The sequence below is a fragment of the Carettochelys insculpta genome, chromosome 2 (genome assembly GCF_033958435.1).
Source record: "Carettochelys insculpta isolate YL-2023 chromosome 2, ASM3395843v1, whole genome shotgun sequence".
NCBI lineage: Eukaryota > Metazoa > Chordata > Testudines > Carettochelyidae > Carettochelys > Carettochelys insculpta.
The window spans coordinates 87,642,158-87,668,519 of record NC_134138.1 but is presented as its reverse complement, the minus strand read 5'-3'; the positions used below and the strand labels follow the sequence as shown (position 1 = coordinate 87,668,519).

The following is a 26,362-nucleotide window of genomic DNA, read 5'->3' as shown; positions in this document are numbered from 1 at the left end:
ATATACATTAATCAATTCTCAAACCATCATTATCTTCATTTTGAAAATGAAGAGAGGTTAAGGGATTGTCCAAGGCTACCGAGTGACATGATGAGGATATCCACAAAAGTGAAGAGGAAGGACTGGCACAGGTGTAAATTTATGGAAAAGATGAATGTGCTTTCACAGATAGCCTTTTACTTCAAACTTGCCTATTTCACTATCTCCAAGGGTACGCTCAGAAGCAACAAATGGGAAGTCTGAGATCAGTACAGAGATAGAAGAGGAGTTATGAGCTATATCTACACAAGACAGCAACGAAGGGTCCTCTGGCACCTTATAGACTAACAGAAAAGTTTTGAGCGTGAGCTTTCGTGAGCACAGACTCACTTCATCAGATGAAGTGAGTCTGTGCTCATGAAAGCTCATGCTCAAAACTTTTGTGTTGGTCTATAAGGTGCCACAGGACCCTTCGTTGCTGTTACAGATCCAGACTAACACGGCTACCCCTCCGATATCTACACAAGACGACTCTGTCAACAGAAGTCACTGTCGGAAGGGATATCCCAGCAAAACTTTGTCTACAGATTGTGTCTACACGTAAAGGCAGATCAAAAGAGCAATCTGCTCTGTCGACAGAGACCAGCCAGACTGCCTGGCCTTGTCTTGACAGAACGGCTGACCAGAAGCTCTACAAACAGGGCTGCCTGGTGATCCGGAAGCCCTCACAGTCGACAAAAGGGCCCCAGAGCATCTACATAGTTGTTCTGTCAACAGAACACTGTTGAGAGATGTGTTATACCTCAACTGGGAGAGGTAAAATGCTGCCAGTGGATGTGCTGGGTTTTGTGGACAAACTGTTGACAAAGTGCATTTTGTGTGTAGATGCTTTGTGGTTTTTCAAAACAAAAGCCCAGCTTTGCTGGGAAAAGCCACTCATGTGGACACAGTCATGGTCTTTTGGAATGATTCTCTTGCAGAAGAGGAGTACTTCCACTGCAGAGACGTTTAGCTGAAAGAGATTAACAAAAACCACAAGTTTGTAGAAAGGCTGGAACGGGAGGGGCCATTTTGAAAGTTTTGTGCACAAAAGTATTATCTGTATAAAAGTGGGAGATGACACAAAATACAAGCTGACCCTGATGGTGTATCACAGAAATTAGACAGAAAGGCCCTAAGAAGTCTCCTGATGTATTCCTGTGCACGCCAGTGAAAGATTTTCCCCAACAGTACATTTTTTGGAACATGCAATATAAAAGTAATAGCAGGTAAAATGTGAGCATTTCTATTATAAATGCCTGCTTTCAGCTACCCATAATATTATAACATTTTCAACTAGTGAGTTGAAATTTTCCAGAACAGGTTTCTGCCCAAAGGTGATATTTGTTTAAAAAAGAAAAAGGTTCAGCCATTTTCAAATTAGAGGAGAATAAAAAAAATTACTACTCCCCCACCCCCATTAAACCTTGCAAGAGTTTCATTTAAAAGCAGTAGTGCTCAAGTGACTGGGGGTTAAAAGTTCAACTTTAACAGGGAAATGTCACTCAAATGTAAAGAAGTGTATTTGACTGTTCTGGTGATAACTGGTTTTGATTTGATCATGTTATGACAGTTTGAAAATCACATTCTGCACTAATGTAGTACTTCGGGTGCGTTTTTTAGTCCATTTTACCAAAGCTTGAAGCAAAAGAAAGACTGTGTCATCCATAAATGGGTGGCTAATTTAGCTATATAGTAAACATGCACATCTCCAAAACTGAGTACTGAATTAATCAGTGCACTGTAGGAACCCAGACTGGGGTGTGTGTGTGTGTGTTTGGAAAGTGATCTTCTAGTGCCTGGAGACTCATGTAGGTGTGCAATTGGTGGCACTGACAATGAATATACAGTTCTTCCTCTTGTGTAGGTGGTGTCTAGTCATGGAGTTTTATATAAAGAAATTGCTATTATGTTTTTAAACCACAGGGTTCTAATAAAGTAATACAAAAAGGAAACATTCAAGTGACATTGTTAGGTATTCAAAACCCAGGACCTAAATTTAATGTTACAGGCAGATTCTTCACTATGCCTACTGGGCATATGCTTCCTGATGGTTTTCAATCACATAAAATGTGCTACTCCTTAAATCATACAGTCTAATTTCTTGGGTTTTTTCCTACGAACTTGGAACCTGTAAGGTGAGTGCAGTGAATGAGGCAGAGTTCTGAAAGAGCCCTTGTCTCCTAAATTGAGGATAATATAAGGTGTGAAATCCACTGGGTAAGTAACACATACGTGGTGGCCATAGTAAGTAAAGAAAACATCACACACCTATGTAATCTATCATGCACCTCTGATCATGTCACCTTCACCGTCCCCTGCTACTTTTTCAACCCACTTTACCCTAAAAACTAATCCGTAAATGTTCAGCATCTTCAAATAGCTCCATATGTAAGGAAAAAAAAATCAACCTACCAAAAAATGTTTTCTTCCTTTTTTTTTCCTACGTATTGAAGTCACCTAAAAATCTACTCTGGTCTGAGGCCATTGACTAGAAACATTCAGCAGCAGGTTTTAGATCTGCTATTTTGCAAATACCCTGATACGAACACTCATGCCTGTATATCATAAGGAACGTATATAACACTTCTTCCTAGACAAGACAGTCCTGAGGGACAGAATTTAAGATCTTGATATTTTTATACACAGAAAAGCTAATGTAATCAAATTCTAGGTTTTTAATATTTTAATATTTTTCCTCTATCCCACAGCCTTTCAGAGTAACTAAAGCATCTTCTTTACAAGATAGGGGATAAGACAAATAGGCCAAAGTAATTTTTGTAAAACTCTCAAACACATTTGTAAATCTTTACACTAGAATTACTCTCTCATTATTTTATGTCATTATGCACATGCATAGATACATACATACATAACTGTATATGCAGAGAGAGATACAAGTGCATTAAACAGGTACCATTGTTTCAATTATCAATTTTTCACTTATCTTTGCACGCACCCCATAATACTAAGTTTATTGCAGACATGAATGTGCACACCTATACACGCATTCTGACATTATGCACTGTCAGCAATTAATGTAAAACATAAAATATTTAGTTCAAATATTTTTCCCAATCTCCAGCGAACCATTTAAAATACTAGAAACAGAGGGTGAATAGTAGCTGTACCACTGTGATGACAGGAGAGAACGAGAGACTTTTCTCAGTAAGGATCACTGAGTGTGTCACTGGTTAATTCCTGCTCTATGCTCCTCATTAGCATTACTCACAAGCTTCTGGTTATCATATCCAAAATATTAAGACATAATAAGTACAAAGGTGCAGATAATTGGATATTAACCAGAACATACTTGACTGGGCAGGAGGTAGGGCTTTTGCTTGAACTAATCCTGAAATGTATTAATCACCAATTAATGAATGGGTTTCAAATTCATTTTCTATTATAGAACACCTCCGAGTATCTAAGCTTTTTCTAACAAAATGAGTTGGAATAACACTAGAAATTAGAAGCACACCAATTTGAGGCTGGCCTGAATTAATTTCCTTTAGGTTGTTGTCAAGCTTATTGAAAGCCAATGTTACAGGACTAGTGACATTTTCAAAGAGCTGAGAAAATAAATACATTTTAGGACATCAACACTTTCATTTAAACTCTCCGTATGTAACAAATGGTCATGCAGAGGCTAAATATTACATTGGAGAACTGCCCCTGCGTCATTTAAGTGCTTAAGTGCAAAAACACAAATCTCTAAAAAAAGATAAAGAACTGAATAAATACTGGAAACATATTACCAATTAATCACCAGTTAATGATTTTCATTATTGTACAAAGACAAGCATTTTCCCTTCTGTAAAATACTATAAAGGCACCACAGTGACCTAAGTGCAAAAAAAAAAAAAGTATGCGAGCTTATAAATACAACACTGTAAAAAAAATAAGTTGAGAGCATCTGAGCTGAGTCAAGTAACTTTGCTCACAGACTCTTGCTTTAACCCTTAATTCTTTACACAATATAGTATGCTAATCAGAAATGTCTGCACATTTTAGCAGGGCTACCTGCCTGCAGATAGTTACTATGTACATGAACAGAAGTTCTTAATTTCTAAACATATTTAAGGCCAAAAAAGAAGAAAGAATCCAAATCAAAATCTCTTCTAAAACTGTCTACTTTTTTAAATTCCTACTTCTTCAGGATTACATTTTTATGGCTGTCTTGAATGTATGCATCGCATATTTTTATTATTTGAAATAGGTGAGCCTGCTACTGTAGCAGAAACAGAGAGAGAGCGAGCTCTTTAGAGTTACTAATGAAGAGAATTATATCAGACATGGTTGAAGTACTATTATTCTCCCCCTCCCCCGCCGCCCTTCTCTCTGTCCTCGGTTTTATTTACTTTGATGTGAATTACAAGTAAATCCAGATTATCCATCTCTCTGATTTTTCCATAATTTGTTGACTTTAATTTTAGTAAGTCTTAAATAAGCACTTACTGAAGATGAAGTATGATATGCAAGCAAGTAGTCCTTTTATCAACAATTTTGCCACAGAAATATACAAACATTTCAATGGCTCTTCATTAGCAAACAAATCAACAAGTGATATTTTAATGCATGACTTTATTCCATCTCTGTGGGGACTGTAGTTGAGAGTGTGATGTACAGTACAGAGAAAGGAATCATCAGCCACAATGTCCCAGGGCTCTATCCATTGAGGACTTCTCAGCCTCTGCTTAAAGAGTGCATTTAATTGACTGATAGACAGTAGCTTCTTTGTTCACAAAAGACAGCGAAGTAATGGCAGCTTGAAAATCGTACCATCTACGAGATCTCCTGAGACTAGTAACAGGGGGATATGTGTCAGGAATAAATAAATAATCTAATTATTAAGCCACTTCCTGTCAAGTTAACTCCAATTTGTTGGCTTTTGAAGGCAACAAAACGAGGCATTTTTCCTCATTATGCTTCTCTTTTTATACCACTGGTAATCACAGGCGGATTAAAGGGTGGCTGATTGGTTTTTTTGTCAAGAAACTGAGAGGCAGCCAACAGTATAGAAAAACAGAGTTGGGGTTAGAAGAAATTTCATGCTTGTCTCCTTTCCAGCTCCCTAACAGCCCACACGGCTGCCCCATACAGTGCCGCCAGCTGTACAGCAAATGTGCACCCCTCCAAGTGCGGCCTACCAGGCCATAGGCTCCATTCTGAGAGCTGTGAGATACCTTGCAATCTTGGCAGGTAGCTACTGCTGTCATAGGCATAATTCTAAAGGTGACCTACGAAGCCCCATCAGCTCACCAAATGCAACAATATGAACAGCTGAAGATCGACACCCACTCTCCACATTGGTTTCTTTTGTTTTGTTTATTGCACTCATTGGACTCAAAAGCAGGAAGCAACCTAAAAAAGCCTCATGAAGAATTTGAGGGTTCCTTTGCTAAGAATATGAACAATTAGGAAAAATGATTCTGGATTTTAATATTTAAACTGTAATCTATAGTGATTGTTATCACATATCAAGAATGTGCATGAGCAACTGCTAGGGCTGTAGTACAAGAGAACAATAATAAAAAAAGAACAAAAGGGAAAAGTGACAAGAAAGCCTTTAATTTATTCTGCAATGCCTAGGTATTACAACACATGCTATATGTTTATACCAGCACACACTAATTGGACAGCATTGCACTATCTAGATATAAGACAGCAAGGTTAGAAACAAGACACATTCTTATCTTTAAATGCCCCCCTCTCTTTGAAGGAATTAGTGCAAAAACCTGTTTTTTTGTTGTTGTGGTGGTGGTGTCTCTCTCCCCATCCCCTGCCCAACTCCTTTTATACAATAACAATTATGGGCTCTCTCCTAAGTTTAATTTTTCAAAATCAAAGTTTTCTGAGTTACATAGAAGAAAAATAAAACATCTGAGTTGGTAATGTTTCCATATTAGTTCTTTTTACTGCATCTTGTATGACTTTAAAATGCCCCAATAGACTTTACTGAAAAACTGTTTTAAGTAAGTAAATAAATTTTTTTTTTCCAAAATTGATCCCAAGTCAGTCTGAAACCTCTGAAATCTAGATATCATTTCAAATCGAAGCAGCTCGATGGCTAAAACCATACAATCCTGGGAATTAAAAGCTGATGTTTGAAATTGGAAGGGGTGACATGACTAAGCCCAATGTTTCAGCATGTTTACGGCTACGTTTGCCCTTTGTCAATACATCTTGAATTTTTTTGTTTAATAGCTCAGATAATTAAAGCCTCTTCGTATTTACAGTCTGCTTCATTGGTACCATGAATTCTGTTTTCAGTTACTGTCTGCAAATTCCCTCTCTGCACAATTTCATACCAAGCAATAACACTTCATTTTACATAAGTTTTATCTGATGTCCCCATACAGAGCTGCCAGCTGTACAGCAAATGTGCAGTTCTCAGACTGAGGCCTACTAGGCCACAGGCTCCATCCTGAGATCTGTAAGGCACCTTGCTGTCATTGGCAAGCTTTCCCTGCTATCACTGTTACCATCTCTCCACACTACACACAACTTAAAATCATCTGATTATTAGAATTTGTGGTCCACACTCCATTTTATCCTTTATTCAATCTATCCCCAGACCACACATTTGTTTAAATGTTTTGGCTGGTTTACAAATCATGCAACCATCTGCACAGTAGGTGTGACACCATTTTTTAGACAAAAGTTACATTACAAAACAACAAAGATAAAGTCATTTGAAACGCTTTGGTGTTTGTTATTCTGCCTGGTTTGCTTGGACCAATTCTAAGAAATAAATAGAATTATCTGTGTAAATCGATGAACATCTATGAAAAACAACACCCAGCAGAACGCAGAGCTTGCTCCATTACCTACGTTAATATCATGACAGCTGAGGAGAGATGACCTGGCCCACTTCTCATCTCTCCTGTACAGATGGCTATTAAAGAGAAAGTATCCCTTTTGTATGGTCCATGTAGAAACCCTTTATGGGCTTTTCAAATAAGCCAACATTGCCCACATGAGGGTAGCTTTCTGTTAGTATTAAACAGCACAGATTTCATCTTTTTTTTTTTAAACCAGCTCCTCGTGAAATAGCCAAAATCTCATCAGATGTACAACAAAAGAAGATCTTCTGGATGTTACATGTCTCTTGGATTTTGCAAACCATATAATAAAGTTTATTCTACGTTTTTGGAAACTTCTTTCTAACAAGGAATGTAAACATGAGATTTCAAGGTACCCAAATGATTTTCTGATGCTAAGAGGGTAGTATCTCTTTTCCTTTGCAATGTGTTAATTTCCATTACTTGTCTCTGATGAGTCAGTGAAAACTGATAGACTAAAGGAAGTCTGTGCCTCTGTTCTAGTGTGTGCAGATCCATATCCTTGAAATTTTTTCCAAAGACATGTAAAAACCCCTAATACAAGAGAATGTCATTTTTACTGTACACTATTTAAACTGAAATTCTGAATCAGTGATACTTGCTGTCACCAAAGTGCAACAAATATTAGTCACAAATATTTTACTGTATATTACTGTATTGCTGCTTACTGCATATGTGTGAAAGAAAAAAAAAATTTCATGACTTTAGGCATTAGGCAAACTACTGAATGTGTAAATGTCACTTGCTATTACAATTAGCCTAAAATGTTATTGGTGTCCATAAAGCAGATTAATATATTTCCTTTGTTTTGACATCATCAGGGTATACCACATGTAACATAATGCATGCTGCAAAATTTTGAGGAGTAAGGGGACTTCGAAGTTGCCCCAGCACTTCGAAGTACCAGCGGGTGTGCCGTGGCTAGACGCATGCCGGTACTTCGAAGTTTAAAACTTCGGAATTGCCGCACGGGGCAATTTGCTTAATGAACTGCTGCCCATGAACGGCAGCACTTCATTAATAAACTCCCAACACCCTAATTACCATCCTTCCTTCGAAGGAAGGTAGTAGTGTAGACACACCCACTGAAGTCAATGGGAGACTTTGCATAGACTCCAGTATTGGTTTCGACTCTAGTTTCATCATTATTTTCATGCTACGGTTTTTATCCTGATCCCTGCGCTCAGATGCCCTTCTGTCAAAAACCACACACGTCAACGCCCATACAATTTATACGAGATACAAAATTTAAGGAAAATGAATCTGTTTACCCGTAACATGACACACAATGAAAGGAGATGTGAAAACTCAGTGCATCCTAGTAATGCCACTGCCTATTCCATACCACCATGGCTTTTCATGCGGAGAGCGGTTATTGCTACAGAACCCTGGCTTGCTCTCTACAGTCAATCTAAGTTGCAGTGAACTACTAAGATTGTGGTTGTTTTTTCCCCTTTTGTCATTCTCTTTGTCAGCCCGATCAGCCTTCAATGGTAAAAGTGCTGCTCTGTTGTGCACCGCCAGCGGCTCGCAATTTGCTCACTATGTTCTACGAGACAGTTGTTTGTGGCTGTTTGGAACACATTTACCTCTTTGGGGATTTATGCGCTAGCTGCAATGCCAACTTCCATAGTGATAGAGATTTCTTTCTAGCTAAAATAGATAATTAGAGTCTGGTAATTATTGGTCAAGAATTATCAGAGTGAAAAAAATTAAGCTCTTCATAAATAGTTCTTGGCAAAGTCATCACTTTACATTATCTCATGCCTAACAGCACTTTAGTCAGAGCACTTACAAATTTACACTACCGCCGTTGAGCCTCATAATTTTACATGGGATAATTCCTTTGCTGAGTTAAACATATCTGAACTCCCTTGATTCTGATCCCTTGTGTGTGTGTGTGTGTGTGTGAGTGCGCGTGCGCATGTGCGTGAGCAAAAAAATATAGACATTATGGTTACACTTCAGTTTACATGCTAGTTCTTCAAGAAATACAAATGTAAAGAAATAGGTAAAAAATGTTTACCCTATTTATTTAAAATAACAGATGAAGGAGTGCAATAAACAAAACACAAACTGGCAGAGTATCTTTCTGTACTCTTGGGTCAACTGCCACCAGTAAACTACGTGAGCTAAACAAAGAGATACCAGGAAACCTCTCTCATCTCTAGATATCAGAAGACAGTCTAGTCTCTAAAAAAGCCTGCAAAAAAGGTTTGTATCTTATTCAGAAGAATTATGGGTATGTTTCCTTACACCTCACAGACTATACTAAAATATGCCTGAGTCTGGATTTTTTTTTCTCCAAATAAACACATCTGTAAAATTGTTTTACTGACAAATATGTTTGCATTTGGCAGTTACCCCTGGAAATAAAAATACCTTCCTGTTACTCCTAGAAACTAAAGTACTTTTCTCCATGTGGATCCAAATTTACATATAAGTAGATGGCCCATTTAAAAATAAAAAGCCCCTAGAGGTCTTTGGCTATGGCTACACAGCAGCCGTATTTTGAAATAAGATATTTTGAAACCGCTCCTTCAAAATACCTTATTTTGAAATAACACAACTACACACAAAGGCCATGTCTACACATGCCCCTCCCTTTTGAAGTTCAACTGGCTACCAATACGCTAATTAGATGTTGAATATTCCTATCAGCACCTCATTAACCAGTTCCGATCCTTGCCATTTAAATGCCTCTTCCGAAAGGGAGGGGCATGTGTGGACATGGCCAAAATGTATTTTGAAATAGCACCCAGCTATTTTGAAATAGCATTTCCGGACACACAGTGCTATTTCAAAATAGTTCCACTGGAGGCCATTACAACTTATTTTGAAATAGCACTATTCTGTGTCTTAATAGTGCCTATTTCGAAATAACAGTTTCATAATAGGCGTTATTCTTCCTACATTGAGTGTTACCAATTTTGAAATGACACACCTGCTATTGCAATTTTATTTTGAAATAGCATGTATGTAGTCTAGACACTAGATAAATTATTTCAAAATAACATCTGTTACTTAAAAATAAACCTGTAGCGTAGCTGTTGGCTTTTTGTCCCCACACAGCATTAACTGAAAACAGAGTGTAGCTGGATGTTGCTTGACAAATCACCGTCTAGAAGAATGAATACAGAATTAGGGAACAGGAATTCCTGAGGTCTCTGCTACTGATTACTTATATGTAACCATAAGTCAGTGGTTCTCTGTTGCTTTCCTTGTTTGTGGACCTTGCAAAATTTGAAATACTAGGCCTGCAGACCCTCAGAAGTCAAGGACCACAGGTTGAAAACCATTACCTTAGGTAAAGTATTTCAATTCTTTGCCTATCTATAGAATGCTTACTTATATATCTTATGACAAGTATGCTGCAAGGATTAATTTAGTCTGTACAGCATTTTGAAAACATAAAATATAAAGTGCTATATAGGTGATAAGTATAATTACTGACAAAAGCCATTTCTCTGAAATCCTCTGAGTATGAGATTTGCATAAAAACAAATGCAAATTGTTTTGTTGTCAAAGATACTTAAGGTTACACCTCACTGGGTCATCTGCAGATTTTATTTTCCATTAGGTTGCTTAATCCATCTTGTTAGATTGATTGAAATGTGTAACAAAATCTGTAAAAACACTATGCACCCTCTTAACAGAAAAGAGTAAGAGGCTTTTCAAACAGCCTGTAATCCTTCATCCCCTGCTAAATGACTATTTGATATTATATTTGATTAGACAAAAACACAGACAGACACACTAACTAAAAATATCTACCCTCAGTGGAGATATTTTAGCCAACAAAGTAATGGTGCTTGTCTTATTTAAAAGGCTAAGTTTCATACTGGGATTTTTTAAACCTATATTTGCCTTAGTGACCTTCTATAATGAATCCACTCTATCTGGATGTTAACAACATGAGTCCAATTTGAGGCCAATGGACAGAATAATTACAGGGATCCTATCAATCTGTTTAGACCACAAAATTGGGGAGGACATACACAGTTTTCTCTTTAATCAGTTAAATATGTATCTACATTTAATGGCTCTTGATCATTTTCTGACAGACTCTGATAGATTTGATTGATGAACTCTCAGTCCACGGCCCCTCATACTATGTCCAAGCAGTTACTGCTGTCTTCCTTTCCTAGTCTCTCTCATTATCTGCTTCCATTATCTTTAAAATCTTATGTTTTTCTGGTATCAGTAATCCCCACTTTCTAACTGTTGTTTATTTTGGCTCTCTCATTTAGTAGTTCCTTCTCTGCTGGGATGGGGCCTCACGGGTGGTTCCAGAGACATGATCACCTGTGCCCTTGCAGCTTTGCTGAAGATCATGGGATCACAAGAGAAAAATAAATGTCATCCACTCCTGCAGCCATCTTCATTAAGCACTGCTGTGGGAGTGGAGCGGGAAGGTTGATGGGCCTTCACCAATTGCTAGTTGCAGGAGCACAGTGCATGGATGGTGGGGAAGGACTGACATGGGGGTTCTGCAACTTCCTCCTCGACACCCCATCCCACCCCCACACCTCCTATTTTTTTCCTTTGACCTCCAAAGTCATCTGGAACTCTTCAGATTAGGAGAAAGTAATCCACCTCTATCAATAAATATAATGCAAATATTGACTGGCTGAGAAGCTAATAATGGTAAAATATTACTCCAGATGGAAAATACATCTCCTGAGATGGGGATATAATATTTGAAGTTGAAAGTACACATTGCTCTCACAGCCCACCTGGGTATTACTAAACCCCTCATTTTTTACCTTTTCCCTCCTACCTTCCTGGATCATTTGCTCTCTTTCCAAGGGTGCCTCACTCCACCAGTAAGAGCAAATACACTGTACAGTCAACCTTTGATTTAATGGACTAAAGAGGGGAGGGGTGTCTGTCGTTCCTGAAAGCCTGTTAAATGAGAGGGTTTACTGCCCACTCACCCTCACCAGGCTCTCAGAGCCACCACCACTGGAGGAGCCACTGGACCCCAACGGATGGCTGGGACCCCACTGTCGCGGCTGGAGGAGTCCTGCCCCACCCAGCTGGAGGCACACCACTGCGTGGCAGGCACAGCTGGAGGGACCTGACCACACGTCTGGAGGGGCTACCACTGAAGCTGCTAAACACTCTTCCCAACAGGGGTGGAATATGTGGCGGCTCTGGCAGTGGTTTTGGCTCTGGCGGCTCTGTGGTGGTTCCTCCAGGCAGCAGCAGTGGTAAGCCTCAATTTTTTGGGGGGAGGGGCAGGGGGGGCTTGAGAGGTGATTTTACGGACTCTAGCAGACTTTGGGAACAGTGGACTTCCCATCACCCCATTCTTCCCAAAGTCCGCTAAATAGGGGGCTGTAAAATCGAGGGTTTAGAATATACTGTTCTATCAATCCTCGTTACAGGGAAAGTAGGACAGCAAGAAAAATTTTATCTGTCCTAGTGGGCTCCTCTACTGCTGACGGCTTCTGATTTTGGGAATGGGGTATTTAGAACACCAGGGTTTTATGACCAGCGAGCAGGCAGGAAGAAGCCTCCGGATGCCGATAGTTATCTATGCATTTTATCTGTTTATTTTTAACCTATACATATTCAGAAACACACAAATTTATTTTTATACACATTTTATATATTATAAAATCCATCTCCCACACACAGTAAGGTCAAATTTAAACAGATTGATGGCACTCTTTTAGCCTTTGTTGTAGACGGATATGGTCTCAGGAAAAGGTCTCCCATGCTAATGAATCAAGAACCAAATTAACGGGGAGAGTCAGGGGCCAAGGAAAGGAGAAGTAAAATTAGAAAGATAGCCAAGAAAAAATCCAGTTAATGAGGAGAGCACTAGCAGAATTAGAAGACAAAATCTTTTTGTTTTCCTCTGCTTCAGTAGTGAGGTTATTTTCACAACTCTCAGCAACATAATTTTTATACTCCATTGATTCCCCCGCCCCCAAAACCTGTATATTATTAATTAGGGTTGCACCATTGAGAGGTGAACTGTTAAATCTGGCAGTACAGATAAGAATCTTCCAGTGAGCACAGATTATCAAAAACACCTCCTGCAAATCTCCCTGTGTGTGTTGTGAGCACCTTTCCAGTCCCTCCCGCACTGGGAAGAGTTTATATTAAGCAAATATAAATCTGTGTCACTATGGTTATGTCATGAAGCAATATCATGCATGGTTAGTACAACACCTACTAAGAAAAAGTACTTTCCTCCCATTCAACCACATCCAACCTTTCAAAATAAAATGCAGACGTCACTAACTCAGTTTTAAGAATCAGAGGCGTAGCCGTCTTAGTCTGCAAAAACAACAGAAATCTTGTGGCACCTTATAGACTAACAGATACTTTGGAGCATAATTTTTTGTGGGCAAAGACCCACTTTGTCATTGTACCTGACAAAGTGGGTCTTTGCCCACAATAGCTTATGATCCAAAATCTCTGTTAGTCTGTAAGGTGCCACAGGACTTTTCAGTTTTAAGAAAACCTCAATTACTATCATATCTGATCATTATTATTCTGGATCCATCTTGCTGTACTCAAACAAAACACCCCTCACCCCCAAAAGGTTGAAGGAGCAGAGTGATGCCCTTACCAAGGAATCAAAAGCAGATAGGACACCGGTGGAAAACTACCGCACTGGTTGAAACTGTCTGATGGTCCAGCATTATCCCTTACCAACATATTTTTGACGATTTCTCATTGTCAAATTCTAAGCATCCACTAATTGTTGCAAAAAATCATTAAGAATAGGTCATATATTAGGATCCAAAGAAAACAAGAGAAAGCTGTGTTCTGTTGTGCATAAGGTTCTATTTCTAAATTCTAAGATTCTGATTCACATTTAACATTAGAAAGAAGCAATTTACCTTCTCCCAAAAACTAATAATGTCAGAAGTGAGACTTAAGCCAACAAGGAAAATGCTCAAGCCCAACTCATAATCTGCTGTAGTTTCATCTTCTGAAAACAACACAAAAAGTTCTTATTTTAAATGAATTAAAACTATTATTAGGCTATTTCTCTTACTACTTCATTAATTTTGTCAGGTGACATATAGTTCAAACAAACTATTGAAATTCATGGAAGTTATACACAAGGCTGTTTGCAATGAAATATTTTGTTATACCAGCCCACATAAAGCTGAATTCTTGAATTAAAAAGAGAAACTTCTGAATAACTGGACATGTGATTACTGGGCTGCTCTGCTGTACTGTACCTTCTGCATTTTGCACCAATATCTTTTATGTTACAACAAAAACAATATGAAGTAAGTGTAAAATCAATGATTCCCATTCCTGCTTGCTACATGAAATTTCTGAAAAGAGGCTAATAACAAAATAAGACAACTATGACAATGTTATTTTATTAGCAGGCAAAAGATGTGCTTGATAAATTTAATTGACTGGTAGAATTCTTAGAGCTATTACTGAGTGGTTACCAAATTGAAAACATTGTGGGCAACCCCATGGGAATAAGCAAGTAATGGGAAAATATGAATATTAAAGAAAATGCTCTTTTCTTTTATTCTGTTTTATTCTAACCTCACACCTCTAACACAGATTTGTAAATATCAAGCCACGTTTGGATCAGGAATCCTAATAGAAATTTTTTTTAAATGGCTATATATATAAAAGTACAGACCCTATTATTGAGTACAAGTTCTTATTTTAAAAAATATAGTATTTAATTTTGTATAGAGATAAATATTCCAAATTGTTTCCAGACTGTTCATACAGAACGTATAGTACTATTTTTATGGCCATTTGAATTATTTATATTTCCTAAAGACAGAAACTCACCAGTTTTGATTTTCGTACCAAGGTGCTTGAGTAGTACACTGTAGTGTCATTATCATAATAACTTCTGAAATTAAAACCTGTGTAAAACTCTATGGAAAGCTAACATCCAGTTCATTAACCATTCCTGTTAGTTTGTTTTCAATAATGCAAAAATGATTAGAAGTTTAATTTGTTAATCACCTGTGTTTTAACTGGAAGTAGATATACAATTCTCTGCAGAAGTCTAAACTAGCCCTTGCAGAAAATAAAACATGCTAATGCTTTATCAGGTCTAATAATATGAATAAAATAATCAATCATGCCTAGGTAAATCATTGACGGTTGCACAATTAATTTCTCCTTAACTCTGTTTAATTTTGCAGGCTATGATGAACACAAGAAGGAGAAAGGGCAATCTATCTTCACAAGATTTAGTACTTCACTTACCAATCATGTGGTTTGCAACATGAACCTGGATATCCCACTCATTGTAGAAAACCATCTGACACTTGATGCACTGGTAGGTCTTCTTCTAGAGAGATAAATGTAGAGAAAATTTGTTTAAATATACAGTTGGAACATTTAATTACAACTCAAAATGGTTAATTCCAAGTGGCAATGTAAATACTCCATAGGTGTTTTCCTGAAGACTTAATTAATTACTATTATATACACTTTGCCATCTGTAGTACCTTTTACATGAAGCTCTTGGTTCTTTACACGACAGGTTTAACCATCGCCATTCAGTGGAAAGTACTGCGATAATGGTTGTGCTCACAGATTTGTAAAGCAAGTTGCAAAGAGGTGAACTGGAAGACCTTCCTTTAACATTAATGGATTTTTGGAACAGGCCTATAGTGAAGTGCTGGTGCTGGGAACGAAATCCACATATTAAAATCCCATTATGTTTCAAACCCAAGAATTCCTCTGTCAACCTACTTACTGCCTCTTAGGAGGGTGAATTGACCAAAGCGCAGTGGGGCTTGAGACGGTGTGCAAAAAATAGTGTGGACATTGCAGCTTGGGCTAGAGTTCAGCTCCCAAGTCCCACTAGCATGAATGTGTCTACAAAGGTTGGGAGGATTGCTCCAAGCAACAGCGTAGATGTTCCCTCAAGTTTCTGTTTGTGCCTTTCCAACCGAAAGCCCTCTGGAACCAATGCTAAGGGGTTTCAACAAATGCCTTCCTTTCCAAATTAAATAGAAAACTACTTGAATCACCAAAGGCTGTCCTGAAATAACAGCTTCATGCATTGTTCTCACAGGATTACCTTTACAAACCTTTCGTTCTTCAAAAATAAGCTGCAGCCATCAGTGATTATTTTACATTTTTTAAAGACAGCAACAAAATGTGCTATGGTTGTTTTCAATAGAATCCACTACAGATCTCTTGGCTATTTTCATTTGAACCAACTTGGAAATTTCATGCAATTTAACCAACTCAAGGCCTGGCACAGAGAAATGAAATCACTGTACACTTGGAGAACAAGTCTGGTTTTCATTCAGTTTTACGAATAAAATCCAAAAGGTCTGCTGTTTAACATGTTCCAATTATTTTTCCAATTTTATGACTGTACATAGTGACAATGAAATCATTTGTAGAAATGCATTTTGAACAGATGCTGCCCAAAACCTTACTATGCTGTGTAGGTAAACATGAACACACTATACTACATCTTAATTTAGAAGAAACCTTTAAATAACGACAATCAGGATCAAAGATTTATTGTTCTGAGTGCTTTACAAGAGGCTTTTGCTGCTGACAGAGAACAACATATATTGCATATATAACAATCACTCTTTTTTAAAAAAAGCATTGTTTCCCTTTAGAACTAGTTAGAAAATATTTCTTACTCCCAGTTGGCCAACATTATATATTGTTTATTAGCATACCCCTAGCATTATTCCTGATATGTGACTTTATTGAAAAACCAAGACACAAACTTAATGGCTGGCCTTTTCTCTTGTTAGCACAGTAAAACATAGTGTGTGTCAGAATTGTCTACAAAAATTATGATTGATGAATGTGATGACAGAACTTCTTTGAAGTCTAATGATAAAGAATAAAATCACTTGACAACAAAAAATAAACATATCGGTACTTACTTGCCTCTTCAAAATGATTTGACATATTTGCAGATCCACATGGATGTTGTCTTTTATCACAAAGAAAACAATGCTTTTGTCATTGTTACTAGATCAAACTCTTTCTTTTTTAGTCTCAGAGCAGCTTCTAAAACGTTACCATCAACTTTTATTAACTCAGCATCTACTTATCTACAAGTGTCTAAACTTGTGTATCAACGAGCTTAGATTTTAAGAGATCAAAAGCACTCATTTTCACAATGTGCTGAACAAACATCACATACTGATTTCCATACTTTTTATATTTCTAAACAATCATTTTTCACTGCAAAGGCACCAGTACTATTCCCATTAGAGACAATATGGCAAAAATGTCATGGATTAAATGGATAAAGGAAATGGGTTGCAACTGAAGAACCCATATGAGTCTCTTCAGTCCCCTAGACCAGGGGTTCTCAACCTGGAGTCCACAGACCCCTCAAGGCCCATGAGTATATTGCAGGGGGTCCACGAAAAAAATAAAAGATAAACAAAAATCATGATAGAAAATAAGTTTTAAATAAATTGCAAAGTTACAGTCAACTATTACTTTTAAATTAAATATCTTCCAATAATGTTAACTGCTGTCTGAAAATCTAAGTTGTGGTTTCCTTTTTCATTTAATGAAGTGTACATAGCAGACAGAATTGGCTTTGATGGGGGTCCATGAAAGGTTGGGGAAGTAACTGGGGGTCTGTGAATGGTTTGAGGAGGCAATTTGGGGTCTGTACAAGTGAAAAGTTTGGGGACCACTTCCCTGGACATCTGTAAGGTGGCATGGCTAAGACTAGACAAACAGAAAAACATCTTCATCCCTCCCACCAAACAATGGAAAAAGCCAACATACATTTATTGATTGTTTGTAATCTCTCATTAGATCTGGTTGGAAAAATATGACCTGAAATTAATTTTGCTTAAAGAAAGAAAAAATGTTGCAAGCATTCTTCTCCTTTTTTCTCACTCTCTCCATTTGGAATGATGCACGTATGATAGGGACAACAAGAAAGATATCACCATCCTTATGTAACCTCCTACAATGGCTTTTTTTTTAGCTTGAGCATGTATTAATTTACTTATTAAAATCTATTTTGCTAATACCTTTTTAAAAAGCTTTTGATGTTTGAGGGTTAAGGGGGAATTTTTCTTATTTGTTTGCTGACATTGAGATGGTGTATAGCTTCCAAAAATACTTTTTTCAGTTGATTTTTTTTAATTACTGCCTTTTAATACAAATTAATTTCTGCCTTTTCTGTTGCTTTTTCACATTCTAGATTTTTATCAATTTTGAGGTGATCAATAGCCTGTCAAGTATGAGCTACTTACAAAGAAAAAATTGTTTCTCTTAATAAATATTAATTTGTCACTTCTAAGCAGACTTCATTATTTGAATACACTCATCCCTCACTGAACGAGCCCAATGGGTTGCCAACTTTCTGCTTATAGGCAGAAACTCATAAGAGAGACACTAAATTCCTATTAAATTACGTGTAAAAGTCTCTGATTGTTTCCTAGGGCTCCCAACTCGGGGAAGGAGTGGCAGCAGCTGGTGCTGCTTTTGAAAGGTAAGTGAACCTTGAGTTGGGGAGGGTTAATGGCTGCGGGTAGTTTGGGGCTATGAATGGGAGGGCGGGTTGGGGCTGTGAGGGAGTAGTTCAGCCTGCCACGGTTTGGGGGCCACGGGACCGGCTGGGGGGGTCAGGCTGCAGGGCCGCGGGGGGTACAGGCAGCAGAGGGGTCTGACTGGGGCCAGTAAGGAGGTCTGGCTGCCGCAGTTTGGGGTCATGGGGTGGTCAGGCTACAGGACCATGGGGGGGGTCAGGCAATGGTGGGGTCTGACTGTGGGGCCAGTAAGGAGGTCTGGCTGCCCACAGTTTGGGGCCACGGGGTGGTCAGGCTACAGGACCATGGGGGGGGTCTGACTGTGGGGCCAGTAAGGAGGTCTGGCTGCCCACAGTTTGGGGCCACAGGGCTAGTGGCGGGGGGGTGTCAGGCTGCGGAGCCGTGGGGGGTACAGGCAGCAGGGGTGTCTGGCTGCTGAGGTTTGGGGCCGCAGGGCTGGCAGGGACGGGGTCAGCCTGTGGGGCCACGGAGCTTTCGGGCTGCTGTGGTATGGGGCTGCGGGATTGCAGCGATTGCAGTGAGCTGGGGCTGTAGGGCTGGCGGTAGGGGTTGGAGCCACGGGGTGGGGATTTTGCTCGTGCTAGCAGGGGGAGTTCACTCATCAAGTGAACTAAGGGAGGTATATGTGTTCCTTGTTTAAGCAAGTACTCGTAAATGAAGTACTCATTTGAGGAGAGATGAGAGTATACAACTTTTAAACAAAAATCTATGAACTATCAGGGTAGAATTTTTAAGAGAGCAATAGTAAAAATACCATTGACTTTTAGAAGGACAAAGGGTTAGGTCAATATTGAGTGCATTCGAACATCCCACCCTAAAAAGTCAACAACTTGTGACAGAATTGTTTGGCTTTACACTTAAGCCCCATGAAATGCATATTAAACCGTGGTGCTGCAGAAACAATTATAATTCTGTAAAAGCTGTGGAACACTGGAGTTGAGTTAAAAATCTTCTCATCAAAATACATCTAAACTGGAAGAAATTCTTGTAGGCTTCAGAAATGATGAATAACATATTGAATTCTACACTGTACTAAAGAAATGCTGGGCATTGGTGAAGGGTGGGGAGCCAAAGTATCACCTTCCCACGCTTTCACTTAATGGAATCAGATCATTAGCTAGAACAGCTCTAGCAGCTTTAAGGTTACTCTAAACTGCACCAGGTTGCAATTCATTCCACAACTGAGGACAGTGACACTCATTGCTTCAGGGTGGGAGTGCAGGATATAGTTTAAAATCAGTTCATGAATCTCCTCTTCCTAATTCTTAACATGGTTCTGGCTCCACCTTTGTACTGAACCAGCACAACTGGCCCTCAAAAGTTCATTACAGCCCTTTAATAACATACCCTCCTGTCAAAGACCCCAGTACATGGCCAAGGAGATTTAGCAGCATCTCCACATGCTGAATTTGAATCAAATAAATAAATAATTTTAGGTACATGGAAAACGCTTGCTCATATCCATTCCATGTGAGGTAACTCCCAAGCAATACCTGAGCAGGTGGGCTTGGAGTTCATGAACATGTCGATTGCAACATTGCTCTGCTGCACTTGACATCATGCTGGCCTCCTGGATGATGGTGTAGTGGGAAGAGAAGGTAACTACTGACAACCAGGTCACTGTCCTGCAAATGTCGTAGATCAGGACCAGGGCCAGAAACGTCATTGAGAAAACGTGGTCCTTGTTGAATGGGCTGTCAATGTGACAGAAGTTAGAGCACCCACTCACTCCTAGCACATATGACTACAGAGAGCGATCCACGATGAAATTCTCTGTACTTAAATCAGTAGGCCTTACATCCTGTCAGCTACTGCCACAAAGAGCTATATGGCTTCAGGAAAATAATGTGATTACTATGAAACTATGAGACAACATTTGGGAGGCATGCTGAGTAGGGGCACAACAGAACCTTGTTCTTTAAAAGAATACCATATATGGGGGTTGGGGGAGGGGTAGAAGGTAGAGGATTGATGTATGGGTCATGATTTCTGGGACCTTCCTGGCTGAGGTAATTTCCACCAGGAAGGTGACCTACCAGAAGAGATACAACAGAGGGCATGATGCTAGCAGCTCACAAAGAGAGCCCATGAGTCCTGACTGCACTACAGACGAACAGGCTCACAAAGCATCTCTGTATGCCGAAAGAAGCCAATGGAAATTCTATGTGAGAAGACTGAACTACCATCCACCAGAGCAGTGGAAAGCTGATTTTGTTGCTAAATACACCTTGATTTTTGAAACGGCCAGCCCCTGTTATTTCAAACTGAGTAGGTTCCAGCATGGATTGAAGGGACGATTGAGTTGAGAGGCCTTTTTGTACCGAGCACATAAATCCTGTAGGAGATGGTTCTGAACAGGCCAGCTCCATTGGATTCAACCTTGGAGCTTTCAAAGGTTAGGTGGACAAGCTTAAGATTCAAGTGGAGCAAATGGCCATGACCTTGAGACACTGGGGCTAGGAAGGGCATGAGAGACCATGGGGCTGCTACTGACAGATCTGACAACGTGCCAGATCAGTGCTGTTAGGGGCTATAGGAACATCCTTTGCTTTGTCTCACTCGACTTTCAGAAGAATCTTGGGTACCAGAAAAATGGGGGAACACACAAAACAGGAGCCTTTTCCATGGGAGTAAAAAGCCATCTGAAAGCAAACCCTGGGCTGTGAATGCACAGTGAGCAAAACTGATCACATTTCCTGTTCCTTGGTTGTGGACAGGTCTACATGGGGAAACCCCCACCTTTGGAAGATGAATCTGGAAGAGAAAGACCTGCTGAGGGAAACTTCTGCGGCCATGGAACATTCAAGAATGTTCTGGGATCCCAGAAGGTAGGACATTACCCAGAGGATGGAGTGTTTCACATAGAAGTCTGGCAGGTGAAGGGCCTTTTTATAAGGGCTAGACGAGCACACTCTTCCCTGCCTGTAGATGGAAAACATGGCTGTTGTGTTGTCCATGAGCACTTGTACAACTCTACCCTTGTTCTTGAACAGGAACACTTGGTGGATCACTGAGCTCTCAGAGGTTTATGTACAAAGAAAGCTCTTTCAGGGATCACAGCCCCTGAGTTCTGAAGTGTTGGAGATGAGCCCCCCAATGTAGATTGGACATGTCCAAAATTAGGGATACTGATAGTTGCGGGGTGACAAAGAGAACACCTGCACCCAACAATCAATGATCCCTCCACTAGGCAAGGCTGATGAGGACGAGGGCAGGGACTATAAGCATTGAGTCCAAGTGGTGACAGCTCGCTAAGTACAGTGAGGACACTCAAGCATGTAGGGGTCTGAGACGCAGTCTTGTGTACTGTACCACATAAGTTCACGCAGCCATGTGACCTAAAAGTTTGAGGCAAGCTTGAGCTATTATGATGGGGTGGGCCTTGATCTTGGACATCAGAGACAACACTATCTAAAAGCGAGTATCTGGAAGGAAGGCTCTGGCCTAGCTAGAATTGAGCACTGCACTGATAAAATTCTGTCCTGTGGATGGGGATGACAGATGACTTTTGCTCATTTATTACTAGACCCAGGGCACAGAAGGTAGCTTAGACCAAACAATGCTGGCTTTCACCTGGGCCTCAAACTGGATCCTACTCATACAGTTATTGAGGTAAGGTACACTTGAATGTCTCACTTTCTGAGGAAGGCTATCACCACTGCCATACATTTTGTGAAAACCTTACAGGGTGCCAACAAGCCAAAGGGGAGGACAGCAAATTGACAATGGACTTGGTTTGTGATGAAGCTGAGGAAACTTCTGTGGCCATGGAAGATGCAGATGTGTAAATAGGTGTCTTACAAGTTGAGAAGAGTGTAGCAGTCTCCCTAGGGGGAGAACAATGGAGTCTATAGAGATCATACAGAAGCGATGGTTCCTGAGACAACTTTGAGTCAATGCATGTATAAGACGGGTTAAAGACCACTTTGGCCTTCAGGATTAGGAAATAGTGAGAGTAATACCCTTCCACTCTTAAGTTTCAGGCACCTTCTCCACAGCCCTACCCACAGGAGGACTTGTTCATGAAAAGGCTACCTAAAGAGGGCTGGGTATTGGAGGGAAGGCTGGAAGAAAACTGAAGGATATAATCCTCCTTGTCTGTGTTTTTAATCCTTGATCTGATTCATAAACGGGTCTTGGTTATATGGCAGAGTTAAGACATAGAGCAGCTGATGAGGTCTGAAATGCTTCTTTGAAGGTGCCAGGGAGCACACGCACAGAGATTTGAGGGTGGCCCTGGAAGAGAAGAGGAAGCTTTCATCAAACAGAAGATCCAGAATGGCTTGTTGAACCCTCCAGTGAAACCTCTGAACATTGAAGCCAGGAGTACCTTTCCATGACCAGAGCTGATGCCATTGTTCTGGCCACCGTGCCTGCTGTTTCTAGGGCCACTTGGACAGAGGCCCTGATTATGGTTTTCCCTTCCTCCATGAGAGCAGAGAGCTGCTTGGATTCCTGGGGCAGTAAGTCCTTAAACTTTGATGTGAGGTCCTAGACATTATAGTAAAACCTCCCAAGCAAGGACCACTAATTGGAAATATAAAGGTGTAGCCCATCAGAATATACCTTTTTTCCAAAAAGATCCAGCTTCTTTGAGTCATTTGGCTTGGGGTTACATCTTGCAGCTCTTGTCTTGTCTCTCTCATTGGCCACTGTGACCACGAGGGAACCAGGAGGGAGCCTCGGAATACAGGTATCCATACCCCTTAACAGGAACATGGTACTTCCTCTTTGCTCCATGGCAAGAAGCAATGAGGGGATCTACCAAACAGACATGACTGGACACATAATGGCCTCATTGAAGGGGGAAGGTCACTTTTGCTGATGCAAGATGCCAGTCAGGCTGTGTGAGGACTCTAAGCACCTCCATCTCTATCCCCAGCTAGGAAGTCACCCTTTTCAATCACTCTTGGTGAACTCCGAAGTCATGACTGCAGCACTACAGTCGGTCCTGACACAAGTTCATCTGAGGAGGAGGTTAAGGAACCAGTCTCCTCTACTTCTGCATCCATCACATCATGCAGGCCTAAATTCTGCATGGTGATGCCAGGCTCAGTACCAATTCCAGGCTGGATGGCAGATGGTGCGGAGGAGAGGCCTTTCTTTTGGACATTACTAAGTACAAAGAACTAGAAAGTGATCCCCACAGTGGGAGAAAACATCATGGATTCCAAAACAGCCATTTGGATCCACTGAAGTACTAGCAAAGTACTCTGAAGTGCAGCCAGAATGTCTATAATTTTTGTGTGCGCGCACGCACACACAAATGGATCAGAATCAAAGGATTTCAGATGTGTTTAGCTCAGCAAAGTAATCACCCAATGTAAAATTATGAGGATCCAGTGGGCTGTAGAATGCATATTGGTAACAGCTGCCTGTTTGAGTCCAGGATTCCACGTCTCCCAGATTGAGTTAGTTTCTGTCCTTGTACATTGCTTGTGCTTGCAGCAGTCCTAGCAATGGTCTTGCACACGTGCCCCCACCCCTAACATGCCAAGCAGTTGGTGTTTTACAGGAGGCACAGCATCTGAAGCCCAGAGACAGAAAAGTTACTCACCGTAGTAACGGTGGTTCTTCGAGATGTGTCCCCGTGGGTGCTCCACAATAGGTGTCGGGCTCGCCCGGCGCCGCAGATCGGATCTTCCAAGCAGTTTCTGCCGGACCGCGCATGCGCCGGCGCGCGCTGCTCCCTTGCGCGCTCCTGGCCATGTGCACGATCCGGTCCCCGCCAGTTCCTCGACCAACCGCCTCGGGTGCCCCTGCAAAACACTAACAGAGATCCGAAGCGGGGAGGATGGGCGGGTAGTGGAGCACCCACGGGGACACATCTCGAAGAACCACCGTTACTACGGTGAGTAACTTTTCTTTCTTCTTCGAGTGTCCCCGTGGGTGCTCCACAATAGGTGACTACCCAGCAGTAACCCAAGATAGGAGGTGGGTAATCGGATTATGTGCAGCTTGTCCCCGAGAGGACCGCTGCAGAGAGACGGGTATCCTCTTGGAATACCCTGTGACGGGCGTAATGTTTGGCGAAGGTGTCGTAGGATGACCAGGTCGCCGCTCTGCAAATGTCTTTTAACGCAACGCCCTTGAAAAAGGCTGTTGATGCCGCCACCGCCCTAGTGGAATGAGCCCTGGGAGTGGCCGATAAAGGAGTCTTTTTGAGCTCGTAGCACATTTTTATGCAGGATAAAATGTGCTTTGAGATTCTCTGCGAGGAGAGACCTTCTCCTTTCGATTTGGGAGCGAGGGAGACTAGGAGTCTATCCGTTTTCCGGAAGGACTTGGTCCTGTCTACGTAGGAGGCTAGCGCCCTCCTCACGTTCAGGAGGTGTAGGCGCGCCTCTTCGTTGGAGTTATGAGGCTTTGGATAAAACGAGGGTAGAACAATAGGTTCGTTAATGTGAAACTCGGAAGAAACTTTGGGAACAAAGGCTGGATGCAGCCGTATGGTTACCGCCTCCTTGGAAAAAACAGTGCAGGGTGGCGTTGCCATGACTGCTGCGAGCTCGCTCACCCTACGAGCTGACGTAATTGCAAGAAGAAAGGTCGTCTTTATTGTAAGGAGGCGGAGGGGAACCGTGGCCAAGGGCTCGAACGGTGGTCCCATTAGCGTGGTAAGCACCAGGTCCAAGTTCCACAAAGGTGGAATCGGTTTCCGAGGGGGGTATAGGTTTACCAACCCTTTGAGGAACCTGGTAACCATAGGGTGGGCGAACACCGTGTGCCCTTCCTCCTCATGTCTGAACGCCGAGATGGCGGCAAGGTGGACCTTCAACGAGGATAGCGAGAGTCCTCCTCTCTTGAGGTCCAGTAAATACTCTAGTATTGTAGGTATAGGCACCAAAAGGGGGGCCAGCTGTTTGGTAGAACACCAAGCCGTGAAGCGAGTCCATTTTTGCTTGTAGGTCTTCCTGGTGGAAGTCCTCCTGCTACTTTCTAGGACTTGCTGTACTTCCACTGTGCATGTGCTCTCTAGGGAGCTGAGCCATGGATTAACCACGCTTGCAGTCGCAGGCTTTGGGGGTGCGGGTGCACTATGGACCCCTGGGCTTGCGTGAGCAGATCCGGCGCCACCAGAAGAGGCATCGGTGGACGGTCCGACATGCGCAGGAGTAGGGGGAACCATTGTTGGCGATCCCACGTTGGGACTATCAGGATCATCCGGGCCCTTTCCCTCCTGGCTTTCAGCAAGACTTTGTGGATCAGCACTGTGGGAGGAAACGCATAAAGCAGGGGGCCCCTCCACGGGATCGCGAACGCGTCCCCCAGGGACCCCCATCCCAGTCCTGCCCTGGAGCAGAATCGTGGGCACTTCTTGTTGTGCTGAGTGGCAAACAGGTCTATTTGGGGAAAACCCCATGCGTGGAAAATCGGCCGTAGCAGACTGGGACGGATCTGCCACTCGTGTGTGAGTGCAAAATGCCTGCTCAGCTGGTCTGCCTTCACATTGTGCGCACCCGGCAAGTATGAGGCTTTCAAGATTATATTGTTGGCGATGCACCAGTTCCATAAGCGGATTGCTTCCGCGCATAAGGCACGGGATCGAGCTCCTTCTTGCCTGTTTATATAAAACATGGTGGAGGTATTGTCTGTACTGATCCCGACGACTTTGCCTTGTATGTGGTCTCGAAAGTGTCTGCAGGCGTTGAACACTGCTCTGAGCTCCAGTATATTTATGTGTAGTGACTGTTCCGTGGGTGACCACAGTCCTTGAGTCACCTCTTCGCCCATGTGCGCTCCCCACCCTATGAGGGAGGCATCTGTAGTGAGAAAAACCGATATTTGCGGCTGATGGAAGGGTACCCCTGTTAGCAGGTTCCTGGGGTTTACCCACCATTGTAGGGATTTGCGCACCCCGGCTGTGGGCGACACCACCCTGTGAACGGTGTGTGCTGCCGGTTTGTATACACTCTCCAGCCAGTGCTGCATGCTGCGCATGTGTAACCTGGCGTTCTGTACTACGAACGTCGCCGCTGCCATGTGGCC

The 26,362-nt window shown here is 41.4% G+C and overlaps 1 protein-coding gene across 3 annotated transcripts in view; it reads right to left on the bottom strand.

Moving 5' to 3' along the window:
* Positions 1-26,362, bottom strand: part of ZNF521 (zinc finger protein 521) — a 313,961-nt gene that overhangs the window by 125,190 nt on the left and 162,409 nt on the right. For all 3 annotated transcript variants that reach the window (XM_074987272.1, XM_074987270.1, XM_074987271.1), the window contains one exon: positions 15,078-15,162. In XM_074987272.1, the coding sequence (XP_074843373.1) occupies positions 15,078-15,162 (85 nt within the window). The remainder of the gene's footprint in view (positions 1-15,077; positions 15,163-26,362) is intronic.